The 25,625-nt window shown below is 41.7% G+C and overlaps 1 protein-coding gene and 1 pseudogene across 1 annotated transcript; one reads left to right on the top strand and one right to left on the bottom strand.

Annotated features, from left to right (window-relative positions):
• Positions 1 to 5,010: 5,010 nt before the first annotated feature.
• Positions 5,011 to 5,338, top strand: LOC122205550 (annotated as a pseudogene).
• A 6,900-nt stretch (positions 5,339 to 12,238) lies between these two features.
• LOC122204544 (zinc finger protein ZIC 3-like) lies at positions 12,239 to 19,252 on the bottom strand. Its single transcript, XM_042912081.1, is given in 3 exon segments — positions 12,239 to 12,456; positions 12,459 to 12,899; positions 19,207 to 19,252. Coding segments are annotated over 3 exon segments (705 nt in total).
• Positions 19,253 to 25,625: the final 6,373 nt, after the last annotated feature.

Below are 25,625 nucleotides of genomic sequence, written 5' to 3'. Positions count from 1 at the left end.
GTAGCTCTAGGGTCTTGTCTAATCCATCTGGAACCAGCGGACATTCAGAGGCAATGTGGAAGTGCAGGGGCATTAATGCTGTGTGGGCAAACTTGAGTAAAGGAAAACAGGAAACAGGAAGGAATCAGCAGGTAAATTGCCTATCTTTCTTTCTAACAGAAGATTTCAAGACATGATGGCTCCATATGGCCTTTTCTAGAGAGGTCCTGTGACACTGAGCAATCCATTGTGTGCTTTTTGAAGCTATGATCAGCTAAGTAATGTACTATTGTGTTTGCCTTCTCTCCTTACCTGATGGAATTCTCTTTTTCTTCATTCTTGCTTCCCTGAGATTGCACTCCCCAATAAAACATTAGCACAAAATTTTTGCCTCAGGCCCTGGTTTTTTTTTTTTTTTTTGGAAATTGAGGCTAAGAAAATGGATTCCAGGATTAGCCCTAAAAAGAAAACCCTCAGGATGGAATTTTTGAGTTGGGTTACCTACTTAACTAAAGACAATAAAGATCCTATTTCTGGTGGTAAGTGGGGTATTAAATGATCCCTGGCAGTGAAATCACAATTAATGAAGTTTTGCCTGTGGTTAGTTGGGAGGAGATGCAAGGTGGAGGGCAGCATATTTTCCTTAGCTGCCTCTAAAGTAGTTGATCTTTCCAGGGAAGCAAAGTCTGCTTTGGTTTAATGGTCATAAACTCCTTTAGTTTTTGTTTGTCTGGGAAAGTCTTTATCTTTCCTTCTATTCTGAAAGACAGACTTGCTGGATAAAGGATTCTTAGCTATATATTTTTCCAATTCAGCACATTGAATATTTCCTGCCTCTCCCTTCTGGCCTGCCAAGTTTCAGTGGATAGGTCTGCTACTACCTGTATGTGACTAACCTTGTAGGTTAAGGATCTTTTGCCATTAGCTGCTTTCAGAATTCTCTATCTTTGTATTTTGCCAGTTTCACTATGATATGTCATGGTGTTAACCTGTTTTTTTTTATTGTGAAGGGAATTCTCTGTGCCTCCTGGACTTGGTTGCTTGTTTCCTTCTCCAGATTAGGGTAGTTCTCCGCTATAATTTGTTCAAATAAACCTTCTGCCCCTTTCTCTCACTCTTCTTCTGGAACTTCTCTAATACAGATTTGTTTTGTTTTATGGAATCACTTAGCTCTCTAATTCTCCCCCTCATGATCTAGTAATTTCCTTTCCTTTTTTTTTTCAGCTTCATCATTTTCCATAATTTTATCTTCTGTTTCACCTATTATCTCCTCTGCTTCTTTCATCCTCGCCGTCACTGTACCTAGTTTATTTTGCATTTCATTTATAGCATTTCTTAATTCATTGTGACTATTTCTTAGGTCTTTGATCTCTGCAGCAATAGATTCTCTCCTGTCTTCTATGCTTTTTTCAAGCCCAGCTATTAGTCTTATGATTGTTATTCTAAATTCTTATTCAGATATATTGTTTATATCTGTTTTGGACAATTCTCTGTCATTTTTTCCTGAATTTTCTTTTGAGGCAAATTCTTCCATTTCATCAGTTTGGCTAGGTTTCTGTCTTTTACATGTTTTATTTTTTCATTAAAAAAAAATTTTTTTTAATGTTTATTTATTTTTGAGATAGAGAGAGAGACAGAGCATGAACGGTGGAGGGTCAGAGAGAGAGGGAGACACAGAATCTGAAGCAGGCTCCAGGCTCCGAGCTGTCAGCACAGAGCCCAACGTGGGGCTGGAACTCACGGACCCTGAGATCATGACCTGAGCCAAAGTCGGACGCTCAACCGACTGAGCCACCCAGGCGCCCCTCTTTTACATGTTTTAATAACTTGTTACATGTCCTGCACCTGCAAGTACTACTCTATTAAAAAAGGGTCACACACTGTCCAGAGCCTGGCACTTTAGGAAGTGTTTTTGAAGTGTGTTGCATGCACTCTGTTGTTGCGTATTTGGCTGCTCTGTCCCACTGGTCAGTCCTCTGCAAAGCTCCTCCTTGCTAGTAGTGGTGGAGTATTTGGACCTTCAACTAGGTGTGCTTTGATTTGTTCGTTGAGGTAACCCTGGAAAAACAGGAAAGGAGGGGGAAGCCTGATCCCATACAAAAGAAAAATGAAAGGGAAGAAAAGAAGACCAAGCAGAGAGTCAAGCAAACTATAATGCTTAATCCAGAGAAAGAAAGGAAAACAAAGAAGCAGAAAATATAGAAAAGGTGTAAAAAGAATAGAGTAAAAATGCCTGATTAAACAAACAAAACAGAAAAAAAAATAGTGTGTGTGTGTATATATATATATATATATGTACATATATGCATACATATGTATATGCATACATATGTATATATATGTATGTATGTGTATGTATATATGTAATATAATATGTATATATGTAATAATATATGTAATATAATATGTATGTATATATGTAACAAGAATTGACCAAAAACAAATCAGAAACTATGCACCTGATTCCAAAAGAGAAAAAGAAGAGGGTAGAAGGAAAAAGAAAAGAGAAGAGAAGACCAAACAGACAAACTGACAGACGGACAAACAGATAGACAAAAACAAAAAACAGTTGTCTTTTGGTGACTGGGACCAGTGACTGTGCTGGTCTGCAGGAGAGGCCGTCTAGTTGGCTCAGTGTCAGTCTTCCTCAAGTAAGCAGTCGCCATGCAAGGAGGGGTGGGGTTTGGTGTAAGAGGTCCCGCCTCCATCGGGGGCTGCCGTGCTGCTCCCTTAAGTCCCATGTGTTGCTGTTGGGGAGAAAAATGGCAACACTCCAATCTCTCCTTCTTGGACCGGGTGTCTCCAACCATGCTATTCAGGCAGCCCTCACAGAACTGGCGTGGGTGATCAGCTTGCCTGGCTCCACAGTTATCCTTCATCTTCTAGGTGCTTAGCTGGCATTCGAAACCCGATGTCTTAAAGGGCCCTGCACCACGCAAACCCTGTTCAGGTGTAGTGTCTTGACGATAAAAGGCCTTTGGCTGGTGCCTGCAGGGTCTTTCATCCTTGGCAATATACCCTCTTCCCACAGAACTCAAGGAAGGAGAGTGTCCTCTCCCAGTGCTCCCCTGAGATTGCTATAGCACCCCAGGGCTGGCTCCTTCTCCATCAGGTGCATGCCTCTTCTGTAAACTGTGGCCTGAAGAAAGTCAGACTTTTGAAACCTCTGAAATTTCAGCTCCTAGGGCTGTTTGGAAAATAGAAACTGGCCTCTCCGTATTTCTCGTTCCCCAGTCCTTGGTCCGGGGAGGTTTTCCTTCATAATATTTCAATATCGTAATTTCGCATCCCCTCTGTCTTTCTCTTCCTTTTGTCTCTCCACAGAAGCAGTTCCCTCCCCTTCACGCCTAAGCTGTTTTATCTCCCCCAATGCACATGCATGCACTTTGATCTCACCAAGCTTATTTCCCTCCACCTGTAGAGATCCTTCTGCCACTCCATAGATTGAATTCCTGGGTGTTCCAAGTGATCTTTATTTATTTATTTATTTATTTATTTATTAATATATGAAATTTACTGTCAAATTGGTTTCCATACAACACCCAGTGCTCATCCCAAAAGATGCCCTCCTCAATACCCATCACCCACCCTCCCCTCCCTCCCACCCCCCATCAACCCTCAGTTTGTTCTCAGTTTTTAACAGTCTCTTATGCTTTCGCTCTCTCCCACTCTAACCTCTTTTTTTTTTTTTCCCTTCCCCTCCCCCATGGGTTTCTGTTACGTTTCTCAGGATCCACATAAGAGTGAAACCATATGGTATCTGTCTTTCTCTGTATGGCTTATTTCACTTAGCATCACACTCTCCAGTTCCATCCACGTTGCTACAAAAGACCATATTTCATTTTTTCTCATTGCCACGTAGTATTCCATTGTGTATATAAACCACAATTTCTTTATCCATTCATCAGTTGATGGACATTTAGGCTCTTTCCATAATTTGGCTATTGTTGAGAGTGCTGCTATAAACATTGGGGTATAAGTGCCCCTATGCATCAGTACTCCTGTATCCCTTGGATAAATTCCTAGCAGTGCTATTTCTGGGTCATAGGGTAGGTCTATTTTTAATTTTCTGAGGAACCTCCACACTGCTTTCCAGAGCGGCTGCACCAATTTGCATTCCCACCAACAGTGCAAGAGGGTTCCCGTTTCTCCACATCATCTCCAGCATCTATACTCTCCTGATTTGTTCATTTTGGCCACTCTGACTGGCGTGAGGTGATATCTGAGTGTGGTTTTGATTTATTTCCCTGATGAGCGATGTTGAGCATCTTTTTATGTGCCTCTTGGCCATCTGGATGTCTTCTTTAGAGAAGTGTCTATTCATGTTTTCTGCCCATTTCTTCACTGGGTTATTTGTTTTCCGGGTGTGGAGTTTGGTGAGCTCTTTATAGATTTTGGATACTAGCCCTTTGTCCGATATGTCATTTGTAAATATCTTTTCCCATTCCGTTGGTTACCTTTTAGTTTTGTTGGTTGTTTCCCTTGCTGTGCAGAAGCTTTTTATCTTCATAAGGTCCCAGTAATTCACTTTTGCTTTTAATTCCCTTGCCTTTGGGGATGTGTCGAGTAAGAGATTGCTACGGCTGAGGTCAGAGAGGTCTTTTCCTGCTTTCTCCTCTAAGGTTTTGATGGTTTCCTGTCTCACATTCAAGTCCTTTATCCATTTTGAGTTTATTTTTGTGAATGGTGTGAGAAAGTGGTCTAGTTTCAACCTTCTGCATGTTGCTGTCCAGTTCTCCCAGCACCATTTGTTAAAGAGACTGTCTTTTGTCCATTGGATGTTCTTTCCTGCTTTGTCAAAGATGAGTTGGCCATACGTTTGTGGGTCTAGTTCTGGGGTTTCTATTCTATTCCATCGGTCTATGTGTCTGTTTTTGTGCCTGTGTTCCAAGTGATCTAACCTCTATACAATTGTGTTGGAAGGATGAGGGGAAATCCCAACCCCCCTACTTTTCCACCATCTTTACTCCTCCCAGGGAAATCTGCATTGGGGTGTGGCCCAGCAGCGCCCACTCAGCAGTCTCCCACACCATGGCCTCTGTCTAGGAGCTCACCTGCATCTACTGGCCCTCATCCTGCATGATGATGAGGTGACAGTCTCAGAGGATAAGATCAATGCCCTTATTAAAGCAGCAGGTATAAATGTTGAACCTTTCTGGATGGGCTTGTTTGCAAAGGCCATGGCCAATGTCAATATTGGGAGCCTCATCTGCACTGTAGGGGTTGATGGACCTGCCCCAGCAGCTGGCACTGCACTGCTCCTTCTACCATGGCTGTGCCAGCTGAGAAGAAAGTGGAAACAAAGAAAGAAGAATCAGAGGAGTCTGATGATGACATAGGCTTTGGTCTTTCTGAATAAACCTCTTCTGTAAACTGTTCAATAAAAAACTGAATTCTTAAAGAAAAAAAAATAAACTAAAATTATATACTCTGGGCAGCTAATGGCTAACTTAAGGGATCCTCTGAAAACCAGCAGGATCAATGGCAGTCTGGCCTCAGGGTAGAATGGGTTGAAAATCAGATCCAGATTCTAATTATAAGCACAGTAAAGATATAAAGGAATTTAAATTTGTAGCTTAATATGTATATACTATATTAAAACCAGGAGCCAGGTAGGAAAGAGGGCACAAAAAATCTGTTATGAGGATATTTAAATGGGTAAACCTAAGAACCCTCAACTAAAAATTTCCCTGAAATATTCCTGGGACAGTGGAATATATCTGTTTCCTTTGCTAAAGGAAAACACCCTCCCCTTTCCTAAATCTGTACAATGCCCTCACCTAAAGCAGGTGCCTAATAAGATGATACTTGTTCTCTTTAAAAGCTGCTTCTGCCACAACTCATCACATCCAGGCCAATAACCAGGGTCATAATTCAGCATAGCCTGAGAGAAAGGGTACAGTCCCTGCTTAGGGAAGAAACAGACTACCTATTAAATGACAGAATCTGGCCATTACATATATTAGCAGAGAACAAGGGAATATGTATAGGAGTGAATTTTGAGAATATCAGATCAGGGGAATATAAGGCTGGACAGGAGAGAAGTCACAGGTATGGGGGTATCTTCCATGACTCAGGATTCAATGTTCCAGGACCTAGAGTTGCTCTAAACAAACTGTCAGGTTGGCTTCTTTAAACTTGGTCATGACAATGGCCCAGGGTATGTGAGGTGAAGTTGCCAGTTGTATTGGCATTATATTGAGCAGTGAGGACATATGGATCAGGAAGGCAAGAATATTAGAATGGATTTACTATGTACAACCTGAGAACCTGTTGCTGATTATGTTCCCTGAAAGACTCAGAGCTCACTCCTATCTCTAAGGCAATAGGAAATATACTAGTGCTGGGTATTCCAGTTTCTTTAGGAAGCTTAGTGGTGCCTGTTCTCTGCAAGTGATGCTTGTAGATGTGGAATGGAAATTAGGCTGCCTAATATTAATGAGGATAATGGGATTCCAGAATGACAGAGACCTATGGCAGGACTTAATTCTCAGAGGCAAGATGTACATAATTAACACAATGGACATCAAAATCAGAATAGCAGTTAGAGTGTATTGGCCGCGATGTACCCATAGTATTTTAGGGGCAAGATACATGGAGAACTATCAGGCATTGCTTGATTTGGATAACAGAAAATTTGAGAGCTGGAAAACTGACATCAGTGCTACAATGAAAACTCACCCAGTTTCTAGAACTAAATAGACCCAGAGTCCATTGACTGAAGGGGAGACCAGTCAAGGTGTCTTGGGGGAAAGTTGAGCTCTGAGGTTCCCTGTCTTTCTGGTTTAACAGAGCCTTAATGAGTTGACCTTCAGGGCACAGTTGAAGACACTGCTTTTAATTTGACCCTTTATTTCTGGACAGACCTAACGAAACATGTTATTTAATAATTATTTTTTATTTCATTATATTCCATGATATGCTTGTAACACAGACTCTACAGATGTACATACCAGTGGGAGTGGTTGCCTCAGGAGGGTAGACCTCAGAAGAGGTCCTTGCAGGCTCTAGGAGGAGGCTTGATGCTGTTTGGAAAAAGCTTTCTGTGGTCCTAGCAATCTCATGTGTGATTTAGAAGAATGAGAGATACTGGGTTTTGATAGGCACATCCCTTGGCCTGTGGACCTCATTCTATAGGGAGTGGCATGGAGGAAGGAAAGCTATAAAATGCAGGATTTGGGGCAGGGCCTGGGTTTATGGGTGATGTGGGAAGTAGGGATGATTGAGGAACAAAAAGACTGGTGAAGCTGAAAGGAGGTAAACATGGGAGGCTGTGGTAATAGGATGAAACTGATGAGATAAGCCTTGAAGACAAGGAATTTAGATTTTTGTTTATTGGTATGGTTGTTTGCCAGTCAGACTGCATTTAGGTCTGCAGAGCCTTAAGTAAGAGCTGATTAGGACCTTGTCTGAGGCTTATCTGTGAAACTTTGAGACAGAAGACCTTCTGAAGGAAGGGGCTTAAGATTTCAGTGAGTTTGTGGTGAAGCAGAGGTCAAAGTAGACCAAAGTAGACCAAGATAATATCATAACTTGAGGAAGGAGCTTTTCCATAATATGATTCACCATGTATACCCCAGGCCTGAAACTAGAAACAAAGCCTATTTTAACTCACGTAAGAGCTGGGTAGGAGATAGAAGGCTACACTTTGCTATGAAGCTGACAAATGTTTATGTTTCTTTTTTTTTTAATTTTTTTAATGTTTATTTATTTTTGAGACAGAGAGAGACAGAGCATGAACGGGGCAGGGTCAGAGAGAGAGGGAGACACAGAATCTGAAGCAGGCTCCAGGCTCTGAGCTGTCAGCACAGAGCCCGACGCGGGGCTTGAACCCACTGACCATGAGATCATGACCTGAGCCGAAGTCGGACGCTTAACCGACTGAGCCATCCAGGCGCCCCCAAATGTTTATGTTTCATACTGTCTTGGTTTCACTTACAAACACATTGAGGTTCTTTACAGCAGTGCCCTTGGATACCTTTCTTTGCATTCTACCTTTCCGTAAAATGAACTCCAGTTTGCCTGAATCTCAAACCCTGGTTCTGCAATCTCAACCTCTGGATTTGGGTTAAGTATTAGTTCTTTGTCTTGCCAGCTTTCCAATTGTAAGCTTTCCTTAATGGAGTCTGATTTCGCTGGTGTGTCTGACCTCCTGATGCCACATGGCAAACACTGTTCTAGTTCTGAGCACTTGCAATCTAACTTCTGCCCTAGCTAAAACAACCTCTGCCTCCCAGCGAGGAGAAATTGAGCATTTTGTTAAGAACCACCAGATTCAGAGCACCTGCTTGGTTGCCATGGCAACAAGGCAATGGCTCTGTTTTCCTTTAGTTCCTGGGCTCAGAGAATATGACACTACAGAAGGAAAATTCAGAGCCCCACAGACAGTTTCCTGTTGTTGGGTCCACCCAGTCAGTGTAGGTTGGGATGCAGATACAGACCACGCTTTCATAGTTACTGGGGCTTGCAGCTGTTGTGGGCAGCTAGGCTCATCCCTATTTACCAATCCAGAGAAATGTAGAGGCAATTCAGCAGAATTCTCTGAAATTAAGCAGTCATAATGATTTGTGAATATCCAGAGCTTTGGTTGGGAACTGGAGAAGGAGGGAGGTGCTGGTGGGTGCAAACTGATTGCATTTCTAACATACTGCATTTTAAAAGATGTGGAGGGTGGTAGCTCTGCTCCTGAAGCCCAGAGGGGAAGCAATAAAGGTCCACCGATAGGTATTGCTTATCTGCTAGGAGGAAGAATTGACACCTCTAGAGCTTTATGGGCTATCATGCGGGGAAATGAGGCAGGCGTGGTCCAAAATTCCATCACAATTCAGCCACAGCCTCAAGAGAGGATTATGTAATAACCTAGCTCAGGTCACCAGGCTTGAGCCTTTCAATATTAACAAGTCGTTAGGGAAATAAGTAAGTCAGAGAAAGATATCATATGATTTCATTCATACGTGGAATTTGAGAAACTCAACAGATGAACATAGGGGAAGGCAAGGGAAAAATAAGATAAAAACTGAGAGGAAGGCAAACCATAAGAGACTCTTAAATACAGAGAACAAACTGAGGGTTGCTAGAAGGGAGGTCGATGGGGGGGATGGGTTAAATGGGTGATGGGCATTAAGGAGGACACTTTTCTGGGATGAGCACTTGTTATATGTAAGGGATGAATCACTGGGTTCTATTCCTGAAGCCAAGGTTACACTATATGTTAACTAATTTCAATTTAAATATAGATAGATAGGTAAATTAAATTAAATTAAATTAAATTAAATAAATACAGGTTAAAAATATATCAACAAGGTTTTGTACAAGGCTAGAAATGAAACTAGCACGTACTGTGCTTCCGTCTCTCTCGTGATAGCAAGGCTACTTTTCCAAGGCATGTGCATGTGTTTGTGTACATACCTGTTCCCCTCTGTCAGCTCCCCAAAGCAAGTCACCTATATCCTTATCACACATCATGACTATTTTTATGCAGATTGCATTACTCATATTCTACTTATAAAAGATACTTGCTTAAAGATCATCTATTGCACAAAAATTATAGATTAATTATAAAGATTTGTTGTTGGCAATTAATGTATAGGGATACTTCCTCTGGCAAGTGCCTTTTTTTGTACAGAGGAAACTTTTGGGAATGTTTTACACATGATGTTTGCACTATAAAGAAGTACCCAAACAATCTTTGGTAATAATGACTGATGCTTAGTAGTGGCAGCAGGACTTCTGCCATTTGGGAGACAGTAGATAGCTGAGAGCTTGGATCTGAGTCAGATACACCTGGACTCAAATGTCCACTCTGCCATTTACAAGCTGCAGAGATTTGGGTAAGTTTCTTAATCTTCCTGCCTTAATTTTTACATTTGTGAAATTTCTTCCTTAAAGTGTTTTGGTGGGATTAAAGAAGATAATCGGTGTACAGACCTTAGGACGTAGCACTCAAATAAATGCATGACATGAAGGTTTATCAGACTTTATCACTGTGCTCATGCTTATGAAGGCTCTTTAAATATTTGCAGAACATTTCCTTCTTTTTTCTTTTTTTTAAAGATGTGCCAAGATTTTATTTCTTCAAAAAGAACAATAAACAAAATTCTATAATTCAAAATTATTATGTAGAATACCAAATGACTGCCACCAAAAAACCTAGAGCATTGCCCCTTCAAGAGGAGGAGGTACTTAAGCCTATTTATTACATTTCTAAATTATTTACAATTCCTTATCTCAACCATTCTATTTGCTCATTTGCAAGCTGGTTATTCATGTAGAGATTGGGCTCTCAATATTAAACAGCACCCTAAATTAGTTTTAAAAAGTCTCTGGATACTTTACTCATCCAACCTTCTCCCCCAAAAGTAACATATAACAACTATAAAATAACTGTTTGCCCAAATGAGTTTCTTCACTGAAGATTAAACGGATTGTTAATATTTTATCACAAAGCAAATAACCATTTTTCATTGTTATTGATTTTAATGTAAACAATGCTCTTAACATCTGTGCCTACACACCATGAACTTTAAAAATCCATATTTTGCAAATGTTTTTTCTTTCCACAATGTCATTTCAAAGCTGCTATAAAAATGTTATGAATAATTGTGATATTTATCAATTGAACTATATACAGTAAAACAAATCAGACTTTGCCTTCCAAAATTGTAAATGGACTTTGGTTCTTTTATGAAGCACTTTAACCATAAGAAAGCATGGCTCAACTGGCCTTACTCATCACCACTGTTTCAGACATATGGTAACTTTTGAAAATATATAGATAGGTAGGTTTGATAGGCAGATTAGATAGGTCATAGATAAAAATATATAAATATATATGTATAAGGGTGATCTCTCAATATATACAGACATGCATTCTGCTGCAATGTTCATTTTTATATAAGGTAATAAAAAAACTAGGGGATATAAACCTTAAGTTTAAACCTTATGTTTATGTATGTAGGGAAGGGATGATTAAATCCAGCTCTCAGTCTTTGAAATACAAGATTGAGATGTTATGGCCACTAATAAAACCGATCAGTAATATTTGATTTGCATGCTGAAAATCCAGGACAAACACATTTAAACTTGCAGTTAAAGGAGGATCTCCCCAGATGGAAACTGACACTGTAAGGAATCTGCACTGAAATAAGAAAATAATTTAACAATTTAATTTAACAATTATGAAAGGAATATGAGTGAGTTATAAATACCAACAAGCAAGATCCATTTGCATACATCTCCTCTTTGTAGAAGGTGGCTGTTATAAAACAAGAGAAAGGAATCAGTGGCTCAAAACCTGTAAATTGTGTTCCTCTTTCAAAACAATAAAATCTAATGCTAAAGCAGTTATAATCAAAAGTTGTACAGCATTTGTTAGAAAATATTTTTCCATTAATATTGTTCAGTTTCTGGCACTTGTATCAATAATCAAATTACAAATGATAACTATGACAACAATGGATATGTATTTACAAAAAAAAAGTTGTTACAAAAGGAAACTGTGTACTTAACGTTACAGTCTGTGGAGAGATAACATCACATCCTCAGCCTGAAAAAAATACTGAACAGCTCTGACCCTTTAGACAAAAATACATTCAGAAGTGTAATGCTTTGAGGAGAAGTTCAAGACATAACAGGACTTTAGCATGCTTTAAGACCTTGAGAGTTGAGGAATGCCTACCCAGGTGTCTCAGTTAGGCATCTGACTCTTGATTTTGGCTCAGGTCATGATCTCACAGTTAGTGAGATCGAACTCCGTGCTATCAGCAAAGAGCCTGCTTGGGATCCTCTCTCTCTCTCTCTCTCTCTCTCTCTCTCTCTCTCTCAGAATAAATAAATAAACTTAAAAAAAAAGACTGAGAATTTAAACAATCACCAATAAGGTGAAGAATTTCCATCAGTTTAACATCACCACCACGAACAGGCCTTCTATAACTTCCTCTCAATAAACAAGACAGGCATTAAAATGAACTGAAGGAGTTTAGGAATGTGGTATGCAGAGAGCAAGAAAAAAGGGAGAAAAAGCAGTGAAAAGAAGTTTTAAAAAAATCCTTCAAATTCCAAAACATATTTTCTAATCCTGAGAAAAGGGCATGGCTACTTTGGGATCTTGCCCCCAAACCTTCCCAGACAAATGCAATTACCAAGATGTAACCCCACCTCTTGCCTTAAAACTCCATTTCCATCTGCTTGGTCTTAGTTTTCTCTTTAAAATCCATTTGGTCCATTCTATGGTTAACAGGGTTTGTTTTTGTGTTTGTCCTCAGACATACCATTTGTTAAAATTGGGAGGAAGTCCAGAGTTGTGGCTGGTGCTAGTTTGAACTGCAGATGGGGTTTTAGTGGTATCTTTGCTGTTTGCAGAAGCTACAGTGGGTGGAGTAGAGGATTCAGATTCATAGCCTGAACTGGCAGCAGAAGAGGAATCTGACCCTTGAGATTCATAAACCTTCATGCACTTGTGCAGGGAGCTTGGGTGCAGGACTTGTTGCACACTTTGCAGATGAAAGGCTTGTCCAAGGTGTGCACATGTGTGTGCTTCTTGTGGTCACTGCTGTTGGCAAAGTGTCTGTTATAGCCTTCAAATTCGTATTTGAAAGGCTTCTCCCCTCTATGGATCCTCTTGTGGACTTTGTGGTTTTTGGAGCAGGCAAAGATCTTCCCACAGCCCAGGAAGGGGTATGGAAAGGGCTTCTGGCCCTTGTGCACTTGAATGTGGTTGGCCAGTTTGTAGTTCACCTTGAAGGACTTGCCCTCACGAAGGCACTCTTCCCAGTAGCAGATGTAGTTGTTCTGCTCCAGGCTGTCTACATGCTCCATGGTGACATGTATCACCAGCTCGTGCATGATGCTGAAGGTCTGGTCACAGCTCTTGGGCTGGCTGAGCTGAGCCTCCTCGATCCACTTGCACAATGTAGGAATTTCTTATATGTAAAAATGTTAATTACCAAATCATAATATGAAAATGCCTGTTTCATCTCTTGCTATTTTCAAATGATGTTTCTCCCCCCGCCCCACCGCCCGGGGGGTGGGGTGGGCAGGGGAACCTTGCAATGTAGGAATATTTCCATGTACTAGAAATTGATTGCATTGTTTTGCCAAGGGACTCCCAAAAAGGATAAATATGATTTGGTGGCTAGCTTGCATATAAACAATGAGCTATAGCTCACATAGTATTGGCATCTTTTCAGAGTTAACTAAACTTTCAGTTTTACTAAGAAGACTGCATTTTCTTCCTGCCCTCCCTCCCTTACACACACATATATACACATGAACACACACCTACAATTATACTAAAGTTGCTACAATAAAATAAAGTTTAATAACTCAAATTTAGATAAAAATTCTCTAAGCTTCAGTAAGGAGGGTCACTTGAATCAGATATATTTTAGCAATTTTCATGATCAAAATGTCCAAAGAAGCTAAAATTAAATTTCTTTTCAATTTTTACTTGTTCTTTTATATTTCTAAGCAAGTGAGACACAACATCCTTGCTTTTGACTCTACAGGAATCAATGGATATGTTGGTCAGTGGCCTCAGAATCCTTCAAGACCTAGCCAGAAGGAAAGAAACATATTTCATTTTTTGAAACATTTCTTTTTTTTTTCGAACACACTCCTTGACCTCTAGAATGATCAAAAGGCAATATAAGGAAGCTTTCAAGCAAAAAGGACACATGATCTTTCCTTGTCTTATGAACCTAAAAGTCCTAGAAGACATCAATGTGTCTTCCTCCCTCATTTAAATGTTGCACAGGCAGTCTTCATGTAAGAATGGAAGAATTCCAATGGCCCATTTGAAGTAAGCTATATAGAATTCAGGATGCATTCTCCTTAGAAACCATATTATGCATAATGGTTAGCTATGTTTATTTTTTTTTTTGAGAGAATATGCTAATTATTTTATTTTATTTTATTTATTTCATTTTATTATTTTTTTTATTATATGAAATTTATTGTCAGATTAGTTTCCATACAACACCCAGTGCTCATCCCAAAAGATGCCCTCTTCAAAGCCCATCACCTACCCTCCCCTCCCTCCCACCCCCCATTTACCCTCAGTTTGTTCTCAGTTTTTAAGAGTCTCTTATGCTTTGGCTCTCTCTCCCACTCTAACCTCTTTTTTTTTTCTTTTTTTTTCCTTCCCTCCCCCATGGGTTTCTGTTAAGTTTCTCAGGATCCACATAAGAGTGAAAACATATGGAATCTGTCTTTCTCTGTATGGCTTATTTCACTTAGCATAACACTCTCCAGTTCCATCCACGTTGCTACGAAGAGCCATATTTCATCTTTCTCATTGCCACATAGTACTCCATTGTATATAAACCACAATTTCTTTATCCATTCATCAGTTGATGGACATTTAGGCTTTATCCACAATTTAGCTATTGTTGAGAGTGCTGCTATAAACATTGGGTACAAGTGCCCCTATGCATCAGTACTCCTGCATCCCTTGGGTAAATTCCTAGCAGTGCTATTTCTGGGTCATAGGGTAGGTCTATTTTTAATTTTTTGAGGAACCTCCACACTGTTTTCCAGAGTGGCTACACCAATTTGCATTCCCACCAACAGTGCAAGAGGGTCACCATTTCTCCACATCCTCTCCAGCATCTATAGTCTCCTGATTTGTTCATTTTGGCCACTCTGATTGGTGTGAGGTAGTATCTGAGTGTGGTTTTGATTTGTATTTCCCTGATGAGGAGCGACGTTGAGCATCTTTTCATGTGTCTGTTGGCCATCCAGATGTCTTCTTTAGACAAGTGTCTATTCATGTTTTCTGCCCATTTCTTCACTGGGTTATTTGTTTTTCGGGTGTGGAGTTTGGTGAGCTCTTTATAGATTTTGGATACTAGCCCTTTGTCCGATATGTCATTTGCAAATATCTTTTCCCATTCCGTTGGTTGCCTTTTAGTTTTGTTGGTTGTTTCCCTTGCTGTGCAGAAGCTTTTTATCTTCATGAGGTGCCAATAGTTCATTTTTGCTTTTAATTCCCTTGCCTTTGGGGATGTGTCGAGTAAGAAATTGCTGCGGCTGAGGTCAGAGAGGTCTTTTCCTGCTTTCTCCTCTAGGGTTTTGATGGTTTCCTGTCTCACATTCAAGTCCTTTATCCATTTTGAGTTAATTTTTGTGAATGGTGTAAGAAAGTGGTCTAGTTTCAATCTTCTGCATGTTGCTGTCCAGTTCTCCCAGCACCATTTGTTAAAGAGACTGTCTTTTGTCCATTGGATGTTCTTTCCTGCTTTGTCAAAGATGAGTTGGCCATACGTTTGTGGGTCTAGTTCTGGGGTTTCTATTCTATTCCATTGGTCTATGTGTCTGTTTTTGTGCCAATACCATGCTGTCTTGATGATTACAGCTTTGTAGTAGAGGCTAAAGTCTGGGATTGTGATGCCTCCTGCTTTGGTCTTCTTCTTCCAAATTTCTTTGGCTATTCGGGGCCTTTTGTGGTTGCATATGAATTTTAGGATTGTTTGTTCTAGCTTCGAGAAGAATGCTGGTGCAATTTGGATTGGGATGGCATTGAATGTGTAGATAGCTTTGGGTAGTATTGACATTTTGACAATATTTATTCTTCCAACCCATGAGCACGGAATGTTTTTCCATTTCTTTGTATCTTCTTCAATTTTCTTCATAAGCTTTCTATAGTTTTCAGCATACAGATCTTTTACATCTTTGGTTAGATTTATCCCTAGGTATTTTATGCTTCTTGGTGCAATTGTGCATGGGATCAGTTTCTTTATTTGTCTTTCTGTTGCTTCATTATTAGTGTATCAGAATGCAACTGACTTCTGTACATTGATTTTGTATCCTGCAACACTGCTGAATTCATGTATCAGTTCTAGCAGACTTTTGGTGGAGTCTATCGGATTTCCATGTATAATATCATGTCATCTGCAAAAAGCGAAAGCTTGACTTCATCTTTGCCAATTTTGATGCCTTTGATTTCCTTTTGTTGTCTGATTGCTGATGCTAGCACTTCCAACACTATGTTAAACAACAGCAGTGAGAGTGGGCATCCCTGTCATGTTCCTGATTTCAGGGAAAAAGGTCTCAGTTTTTCCCCATTGAGGTTGATGTTAGCTGTGGGCTTTTCATAAATGGCTTTTATGATGTTTAAGTATGTTCCTTCTATCCCGACTTTCCCGAGGGTTTTTATTAAGAAAGGGTGCTGAATTTTGTCAGATGCTTTTTCTGCATCGATTGACAGGATCATATGGTTCTTCTCTTTTCTTTTATTAATATGATGTATCACATTGCTTGATTTGTGAATGTTGAACCAGCCCTGCATCCCAGGAATGAATCCCACTTGATCATGGTGAATAATTCTTTTTATATGCTGTTGAATTTGATTTGCTAGTATCTTATTGAGAATATTTGCATCCATATTCATCAGGGGTATTGGCCTGTAGTTCTCTTTTTTTACTGGGTCTCTGTCTGGTTTAGGAATCAAAGTAATACTGGCTTCATAGAATGAGTCGGGAAGTTTTCCTTCCCTTTCTATTTCTTGGAATAGCTTGAGAAGGATAGGTATTATCTCTGCTTTAAATGTCTGGTAGAACTCCCCTGGGAAGCCATCTGGTCCTGGACTCTTATTTGTTGGGAGATTTTTGATAACTGATTCAGTTTCTTCCCTCTTTATGGGTCTGTTCAAGCTTTCTATTTCCTCCTGATTGAGTTTTGGAAGTGTGTGGGTGTTTAGGAATTTGTCCATTTCTTCCAGGTTGTCCAGTTTGTTGGCATGTAATTTTTCATGGTATTCCCTGATAATTGCTTGTATCTCTGAGGGATTGGTTGTAATAATTCCATTTTCATTCATGATTTGATGTATTTGGGTCATCTCCCTTTTCTTTTTGAGAAGCATGAGGTTTATCAATTTTTTTTTTTTCTAAAAACCAACTCTTGGTTTCATTGATCTGCTCTACAGTTTTTTTAGATTCTATATTGTTTATTTCTGCTCTGATCTTTATTATTTCTCTTCTTCTGCTTGGTTTGGGGTGTCTTTGCTGTTCTGCTTCTATTTCCTTTAGGTGTGCTGTTAGACTTTGTATTTGGGATTTTTCTTGTTTCTTGAGATAGGCCTGGATTGCAATGTATTTTCCTCTCAGGACTGCCTTCGCTGCATCCCAAAGCATTTGGATTGTTGTATTTTCATTTTTGTTTGTTTCCATATATTTTATAATTTCTTCTCTAATTGCCTGGTTGACCCACTCATTCTTTAGTAGGGTGTTCTTTAACCTCCATGCTTTTGGAGGTTTTCCAGACTTCTTCCTGTGGTTGATTTCAAGCTCATAGCATTGTGGTCTGAAAGTATGCATGGTATGATCTCAATTCTTGTATACTTATGAAAGGCTGTTTTGTGACCCAGTATGTGATCTATCTTGGAGAATATTCCATGTGCACTCGAGAAGAAAGTATATTCTGTTGTTTTGGGATGCAGAGTTCTAAATATATCTGTCAAGTGCATCTAATCCAATGTATCATTCAGGGCGCTTGTTTCTTTATTGACCTTGTGTCTAGATGATCTATCCATTGCTGTGAGTGGGGTGTTAAAGTCCCCTGCAATTACCACATTCTTATCAATAAGGCTGCTTATGTTTGTGAGTAATTGTTTTATATATTTGGAGGCTCCTGTATTTGGCGCATAGACATTTATAATTGTTAGCTCTCTGATGGAGAGTCCCTGTAATTATTATATAATGCCCTTCTTCATTTCTTGTTACAGCCTTTAATTTAAAGTCCAGTTTGTCTGATACAAGTATGGCTACTCCAGATTTCTTTTGACTTCCGGTAGCATGATAAATAGTTCTCCATCCCCTCACTCTCAATCTGAAGGTGTCCTCAGGTCTAAACTGAGTCTCTTGTAGACAGCAAATAGATGGGTGTTGTTTTTTTATCCATTCTGATACCCTATGTCTTTTGGTTGGCGCATTTAGTCCATTTACGTTCAGTGTTATTATAGAAAGATACGGGTTTAGAGTCATTGTGATGTCTGTAGGTTTCACGCTTGTAGTCATGTATCTGGTACTTTGTGGTCCTTCCAACATTTCACTCACAGAATCCCCCTTAGGATCTCTTATAGGGATGGTTTAGTGGTGATGAATTCCTTTAGTTTTTGTTTGGAAAGAGTTTTATCTCTCCTTCTATTCTGAATGACAGACTTCCTGGATAAAGGATTCTCGGCCGCATATTTTTTCTGTTCATCACATTGAAGATTTCCTGCCATTCCTTTCTAGCCTACCAAATTTCAGTAGATAGGTCTGTCACTAGTCTTATGGGTCTCCCCTTGTAGGTTAGAGCCTGTTTATCCCTAGCTGCTTTCAAAATTTTCTCTTTTTTTTTTTTTTTTTTTTAACGTTTTATTTTATTTTTGAGACAGAGAGAGACAAAGCATGAATGGGGGAGGGTCAGAGAGAGGGAGACACAGAATCCGAAACAGGCTCCAGGCTCCGAGCTGTCAGCACAGAGCCCGATGCGGGGCTCGAACTCACGGACCGCGAGATCATGACCTGAGCCAAAGTCGGCCGCTTAACCGACTGAGCCACCCAGGCGCCCCCAAAATTTTCTCTTTACCCATGTGTTTTGCCAGTTTCACTATGATATTTCATGCAGAAGATTGATTCAAGTTATATCTGAAGGGAGTTCTCTGTGCCTTTGGATTTCAATCCCTTTTCCTTCCCCAGATTGGGGAAGTTCTCAGCTATGATTTGTTCAAATACACGTTCAGCCCCTTTCTCTCTCTCTCATGGAATTCCTGTTATACGGATATTGTTCCATTTGATTGCATCACTTAATTCTCTAATTCTCCCCTCATACTCCTGGATTTTTTAATCTCTCTTTTTTCTCAGCTTCCTCTTTTTCCATAATTTTATCTTCTAATTCACCTATTCTCTCCTCTGCCTCTTCAATCCGTGCTGTGGTCACCTCCATTTTATTTTGCACCTCATTTATAGCATTTTTTTTATGTCCTCATGACTGTTTCTCAGTCCCTTGATCTCTGTAGCAATAGATTCTCTGCTGTCCTCTATGCTTTTTTCAAGCTAGCAATTAATTTTATGTCTATTATTCTAAATTCTTGTTCTGTTATATTACTTAAATCATTTTTGATCATTTTGTTAGCTGTTGCTACTTCCTGGAGTTTCTTTTGGGGAGAATTCTTCCATTTCATCATTTTGTATAGTCCCTGGGGTGGCTCCAAACTGCAGGGCACTTCCCCTGTACTGTCCAGAGTACCTTGTGTTGGTGGGTGGGGCCAGTCACACCTGATGTCTGCCCCCATCCCACCACTGCGGTCACAGTCAGACTGGTGTGTACCTTATCTTCTCTTCTCCCAGGGGCAGGACTCACTGTGGAGTGGTGTGGCCCCTGTCTGGGCTATTTGTACATTGCAAGGCTTGTGGTGCTGTTTTGATGGGATCTGGCATATTAGCTGGTGTGGATCTGAAAGGTGCACAGAGGCGGGAGGGCCAGGCTCAGCTCGCTTTGCCATCAGTGGTCCCCTGCGGGAGAGGCCCTGCAGCACTGGGAGGGAGGCAGACCCTTCAGAGAGATGGATCCACAGAAGCACAGTGTTGGGTGTTTGCGTGGTGCAAGCAAGTTCAGTGACAGGGACTGGTTCCTTTTTGAATTTTGGCTGGGGGATGGGAGAAGGAGATGGTGCTTGCCAGTGCCTTTGTTTCCCTGCTGAGCTGAGCCCTGTCTCCCAAGGCACAACTCTTGTTCCCAGTGTCCTCTCACCCTCCCCACTCTTTGAAAGCAGAGCTGTTGACTTTTGACATTCCAGATGTTAAGTCCCACTGGCTGTCAGAACTCATGCAGTCCGGCCCCTCCGCTTTTGCAAGCTAGACTCGGGGACTTTGCCTTGCCAGGCGGGCCTTCCCTCCACCACCCCTCCCTCCCACCAGTCTGTATAGCGTGCACCACCACTCTGCCCTTCCTACCCTCTTCCCTGAGCCTCTTGTCTATGCTTGGCTCCAAAGGGTCCATTCTACTAGTCTTCTGGCAGTTTTCTGGGTTATATAGGCAGATGTGGGTGGAATCTAAGTAATCAGCAGGATGCGGTGAGCCCAGCGTCCTCCTACACCACCATCTTCTTGGGGCCATATTGTAGGGCAACTTTCTATTGCCTGGTTTTGTTGTGTAATAAACAATTTGGCTCTCTTTGTTCCTGGCTCCTTGGAGGGTGCTTCTAAATCCTTGGAATTTCCTGAGTGATAAGAGTGTCTTTGTTATTTATGGTAGGTCCCTGGATAGTTTTAAGGTATGGGCTGGCCCTGCTGGAAAGACCCACCCATGTGATTAGAGGTTTGGGGATTTGGGCCACATGATATCAGCCTGAACCCTGAACCTTTGAAGATGGAAGCGGGGCTGGAGCTTGAATTCAATCATGTGGACAGTGATTCAATCAATCATATCTATATAGTGGAACTTCAATAAAAACTCTGGATACCTGAATCTTAGGTGAACCTCCTAGGTAGGTAATCATACATCACTGTGGTGGGAAGGTGATGTGTTCTGAGTATATGGAAGCTTCATATTTCCTCCAAGATCTCATTCTATGTATCTCTTCATTTGGCCAGTCCTAATTTGTATCCTTTATAATAAAACTGTAATTTTAAGTATGGTGCTTTTTGAGTTCTGTGAGTGAAGACAGAAACTTCTACCTCAGGCAATATGACTGAAGGAATGAAAGTAGCTGCCAGGTCCTGGCATTTTGAAAATGGAAAAAGAACAACTCTTCCCCCTCCACCCCCAAATCCCCTGAGGACTCAGGTTCTGTTTTCTTTTCAGTTGGGGCTAGTTTTAAAAGAGGACAGACTTGGAGTCAAAGAGACCAGTGATGTATAAAATTAGTTAGGTCCATTCGGAGGCATAAAGAAGGTCCAGCATTACAGGGGATGGGCGTCATGTTTAAAATGCTGCAATGCTGCTTAACATAGGGGTTTATGTTTCTTGACTTTGGCTATGTTTTCCCTCCAGCCCCTCAGATGCAGATGGCAACAAACTAGGAATTGCTGGAGAACAGAGAAGCAATTTTTTCCCTTTTAGGTGGCATGCTATTGTGGCAGGCACATGCTGTTATAAGGAATAAACTTTGATATACAAAAAGATTACAAACACAAGGCAAAGTCAAGTCACAATTTCATCTTGAATCCAAAGTGGCAATCTCCTAAATTGAAGCTAGAGCTACTTTGTTTAATTAGGAGCTTCAAAAAAAAATCAAGTTTAGTATTATGTTACAATTAGTCTAATAATACTTTCCCCTCCTTTCTGAGGGTCTCAGAGGGAAAGGAGTGTTCTTGATCATCTTTTTAAAATAAAAATTGTAGGCCCGGTAGAGCTTTCAAAGTTCCTTCTGAGATTTAGGGAAGGAAGGAAATGAGGAGGGGATAAAATTACAGATTATTTCATACATTTTCCCAGTTCTAAAAAGAAAACTACTTTGGCATTCTGATAAACTAGTTTTCCAAAAAAGATTTTGGGCTTTGGCCTAAGGTCCCTCTAAAGCCATTGTCCTGTCCATTTGAATGCAACTCCAGAAAGGCTAGTATAGTGATACATTTCATCTACCAACTTTAGTGTAAAATAACGGGGTACAAAATGTTGGGTTCTCCACCCCAACAGCAGCAAATACCTATGTACAAATGGGAACTCCTTTTCTCAAAACTGAACTATGCCCATTTCTTGAATTAACTTTGCCACTGTGGTTTAATTGCTTATTTATGATAGGCAGAGTCACAATTGTGATGAGGAAAGGGAGTTTTTGCACTGGTTAGGTGGCCAGGCAAGATTACCAAGGGGTTCATACCGGCTCCAGAAAGTGAAGCAGGTCATGCCCACTGCTTGCAACCAGATCATCTCCACTCCTTGGAACCAGAACAACTCCACTTCAGTAAACTGGATCACTCCCACTCTTGGAAAGTAGGAGCGGATCGTCTCTCCTCCCTGAGGCTGGGAATGGATCATCCCTATTCCAGCTGAAGAAGGAAGGTAGACACTGCCAAGCTGTCTGCCACCTGCCACTCTAGACTTGATTGTCCCCATCAGACCTTCAAACGATCTGGATGTGGCTGACTTCTTCATGTCTCCAAGCTTCCTGCAGATGGCAGAGCCCATGGTGGACAGGGCAGCTGACATCTTTTGTTTCATGTCGACATTGGAGACTTGAACATCGTGCCAGCTTTTGGACAGATTCTGCCTCAGCCCCACCAAGGTTATGAGGCCCAGCTTTCTTTTGAGCTCCATACAATGTCTTTTTTTCGCTGCCAGGGCACAGCGTAAGGTTACAATTTTCCCGTCTAATTTAGTGAGCTCAGATTTGAGCTCCTTTCCTTCAGCCTCTGTGAGATCCTCTAGTTCAGCAGTTGGGTGGGATTCATGTGTGCTTGCCAAGGTCTCTGTCATGGTTCCTGGCATGGACTGGAAATGAAGATCTTCATGAAGAGAGTCCAGGTCCAATTCTTGGTAGAGAGAGTCATACTCCTAGCCAGGGGAGAAATAATCTTGGCCAACAGAGTCGAAATCTAAACCTGCAGAGTCCGACCCTTGGCTTGTGGAGTGGGACTCTGGGAGCGATGCATCCATGTCTTATTAGGTGGACCAAATGCCTTGGCGACTGGTTGGGTATTCAGACGTTATTCTGACATACAGAATGGATGCCTCAGCCCGGAGGGTCCACTTCTGGGTAGAGGGTAGGGAGTGGGCAGCGACAGGGACTTGCCCCTCTGGCTTCGGGGCACAGAGGCAACACTTACTGGCTGAAGGCAGAAGTGGAAGGAACCTGGGGTCAGCTGCAAGGACTCTAACACTGTGGGTGGTGGTTCGACATCACAATGATCGTGTAAGGTGGGTAGTGGGCCTATTATTGTCAGAGAAGAGAGGTACTTTTCTTTCTGCTATAGTAGGGGGTAAGTCCTCACTTTCAAACAAAGTCTGACTTCCCTTACAGACACCGGATATTGTCAAACTCTTGAAAATCAGTTGAGCCCTGTGTACAAACAGAAAATTTCTGAAAAAGCTCAATACATAAAATAAAAACCGCCCCAAAGTGGGGCAGAGAGTCTAGAACTCTTGGCCTTGACCTGTCTCCATTTTCCCTTCCCAGGTTACCAAAGGGCCTCAAGAAACTCTTAGGACTACTCATAAAGTAGGTTTGGAGGCTCCTCATAACTCTTGAGTCTCGATGGTGACTAATGTATTCACATGGCATAAATTATCAACCATGTCAGAGGCTTGGGATGGTGAAACTCAGAAAGTGAATCTCTCCACTCAAAGTTGTCTGTTATTTTTGGGAGTAGAGAGAAGGAGAAAAGTAAATCTGTAATAGTTGCAGCAGCAAATTTAAGCTTAACAAAAAATGAAGACTGTTGTAGTGTGAGAATTCAGGAGAGAAGGAGTAAGCCATGGAAATGGGCATGGTTTTCAATATTGTAGTTCCATTTTTTCTCCAAGCAACCACTCACATTTCGGAAAGCATGTCTGTCTACATTGATGGTTATCAGTTGTAGGAGATGGTCTGCAAATAAAAATGGTAGTTGGACAGGTTCTGTCAGGATGTAAAACCACCATATCCCTTATTTCTACTCAGAGGTTGTAATGTATGCAGTGGAAAAATCAGGACTTCAATCCAGTGAGGGCAGGTGGTCACATATTTCTTAGCCCATTGTCAGGCTACCATTCCCAGGGAATAGCCTTGAGGAAGTTTTAGCTTTTGTGATTTTGTTGGAGATTCTGGTAATTATTGCAAGCATGATCTTGTGGAACATGATGTGATCCCTGGAAAATTTCAGCAATTTGCCATATGCATGCCATAGGTAACTACATAGCATCTAGCTGGGCTGCAAACTAACATCAAACCTTCCTTTGGGGGAGGAGGAGGGAAGATGGCGGCGTAGGAGGACGCTGGGCTCACCGCGCGTCCTGCTGATCACTTAGATTCCACCTACACCTGCCTAAATAACCCAGAAAACCGCCAGAGGATTAGCAGAACGGAGTCTCCAGAGCCAAGCGCAGATGAGAGGCCCACGGAAGAGGGTAGGAAGGGCGGCGAGGCGGTGCGCGCTCCACGGACTGGCGGGAGGGAGCCGGGGCGGAGGGGCGGCTCCCCGGCCAAGCAGAGCCCCCGAGTCTGGCTGGCAAAAGCGGAGGGGCCAGACAGACTGTGTTCCGACAGCAAGCGCGACTTAGCGTCTGGGAGGTCATAAGTTAACAGCTCTGCTCGGAAAGCGGGAAGGCTGGAGGACAAAGGGAGGGAGAGCTGCTGAGCCCCCGGAGGGCAGAGCTCAGCTTGGCGGGGAACAAAGGCGCTCGCCAGCGCCATCTCCCCCGCCCATCCCCCAGCCAAAATCCCAAAGAGAACCAGTTCCTGTTAGGGAACTTTCTCGCTCCGAGCAAACACCCAACTCTGTGCTTCTGCGGAGCCAAACCTCTGGCAGCGGATCTGACTCCCTCCCGCTGCCACAGGGCCCCTCCTGAAGTGGATCACCTAAGGAGAAGTGAGCTAAGCCTGCCCCTCCTTCCCCCACGCACCTTGCCTACCCACCCCAGCTAATACGCCAGATCCCCAGCACCACAAGCCTGGAAGTGTGCAAGTAGCCCAGACGGGCCACGCCACCCCACAGTGAATCCCGCCCCTAGGAGAGGGGAAGAGAAGGCACACACCGGTCTGACTGTGGTCCCATCGGTGGGCTGGGGGCAGACGTCAGGTCGGACTGCGGCCCCGCCCACCAACTCCAGTTATACACCACAGCACAGGGGAAGTGCCCTGCAGGTCTTCACCACTCCAGGGACTATCCAAAATGACCAAACGGAAGAATTCTCCTCAGAAAAATCTCCAGGAAATAACAACAGCTAATGAACTGATCAAAAAGGATTTAAATAATATAACAGAAAGTGAATTTAGAATAATAGTCATAAAATTAATCGCTGGGCTTGAAAACAGTATACAGGACAGCAGAGAATCTTGCCACAGAGATCAAGGGACTAAGGAACAGTCATGAGGAGCTGAAAAGCGCTTTAAATGAAATGCAAAACAAAATGGAAACGACGACAGCTCGGATTGAAGAGGCAGAGGAGAGAATAGGTGAACTAGAAGATAAAGTTATGGAAAAAGAGGAAGCTGAGAGAAAGAGAGATAAAAAAAATCCAGTAGTAGGAGGGAAAAATTAGAGAACTAAGTGATACACTAAAAAGAAATAATATACGCATAATTGGTATCCCAGAGGAGGAAGAGAGAGGGAAAGGTGCTGAAGGGGTACTTGAAGAAATTATAGCTGAGAACTTCCCTGAACTGGGGAAGGAAAAAGGCATTGAAATCCAAGAGGCACAGAGAACTCCCTTCAGACGTAACTTGAATCGATCTTCTGCACGACATATCATAGTGAAACTGGCAAAATACAAGGATAAAGAGAAAATTCTGAAAGCAGCAAGGGATAAACGTGCCCTCACATATAAAGGGAGACCTATAAGACTCGTGACTGATCTCTCTTTTGAAACTTGGCAGGCCAGAAAGGATTGGCACGATATCTTCAGTGTGCTAAACAGAAAAAATATGCAGCCGAGAATCCTTTATCCAGCAAGTCTGTCATTTAGAATAGAAGGAGAGATCAAGGTCTTCCCAAACAAACAAAAACTGAAGGAATTTGTCACCACTA

The sequence above is a fragment of the Panthera leo genome, chromosome D4 (assembly GCF_018350215.1).
Source record: "Panthera leo isolate Ple1 chromosome D4, P.leo_Ple1_pat1.1, whole genome shotgun sequence".
In the NCBI taxonomy this organism is placed as follows: Eukaryota; Metazoa; Chordata; class Mammalia; order Carnivora; family Felidae; genus Panthera; species Panthera leo.
The sequence above is the reverse complement of the archived record's forward strand: the minus strand, read 5'-3'. Positions and strand labels throughout refer to the sequence as shown.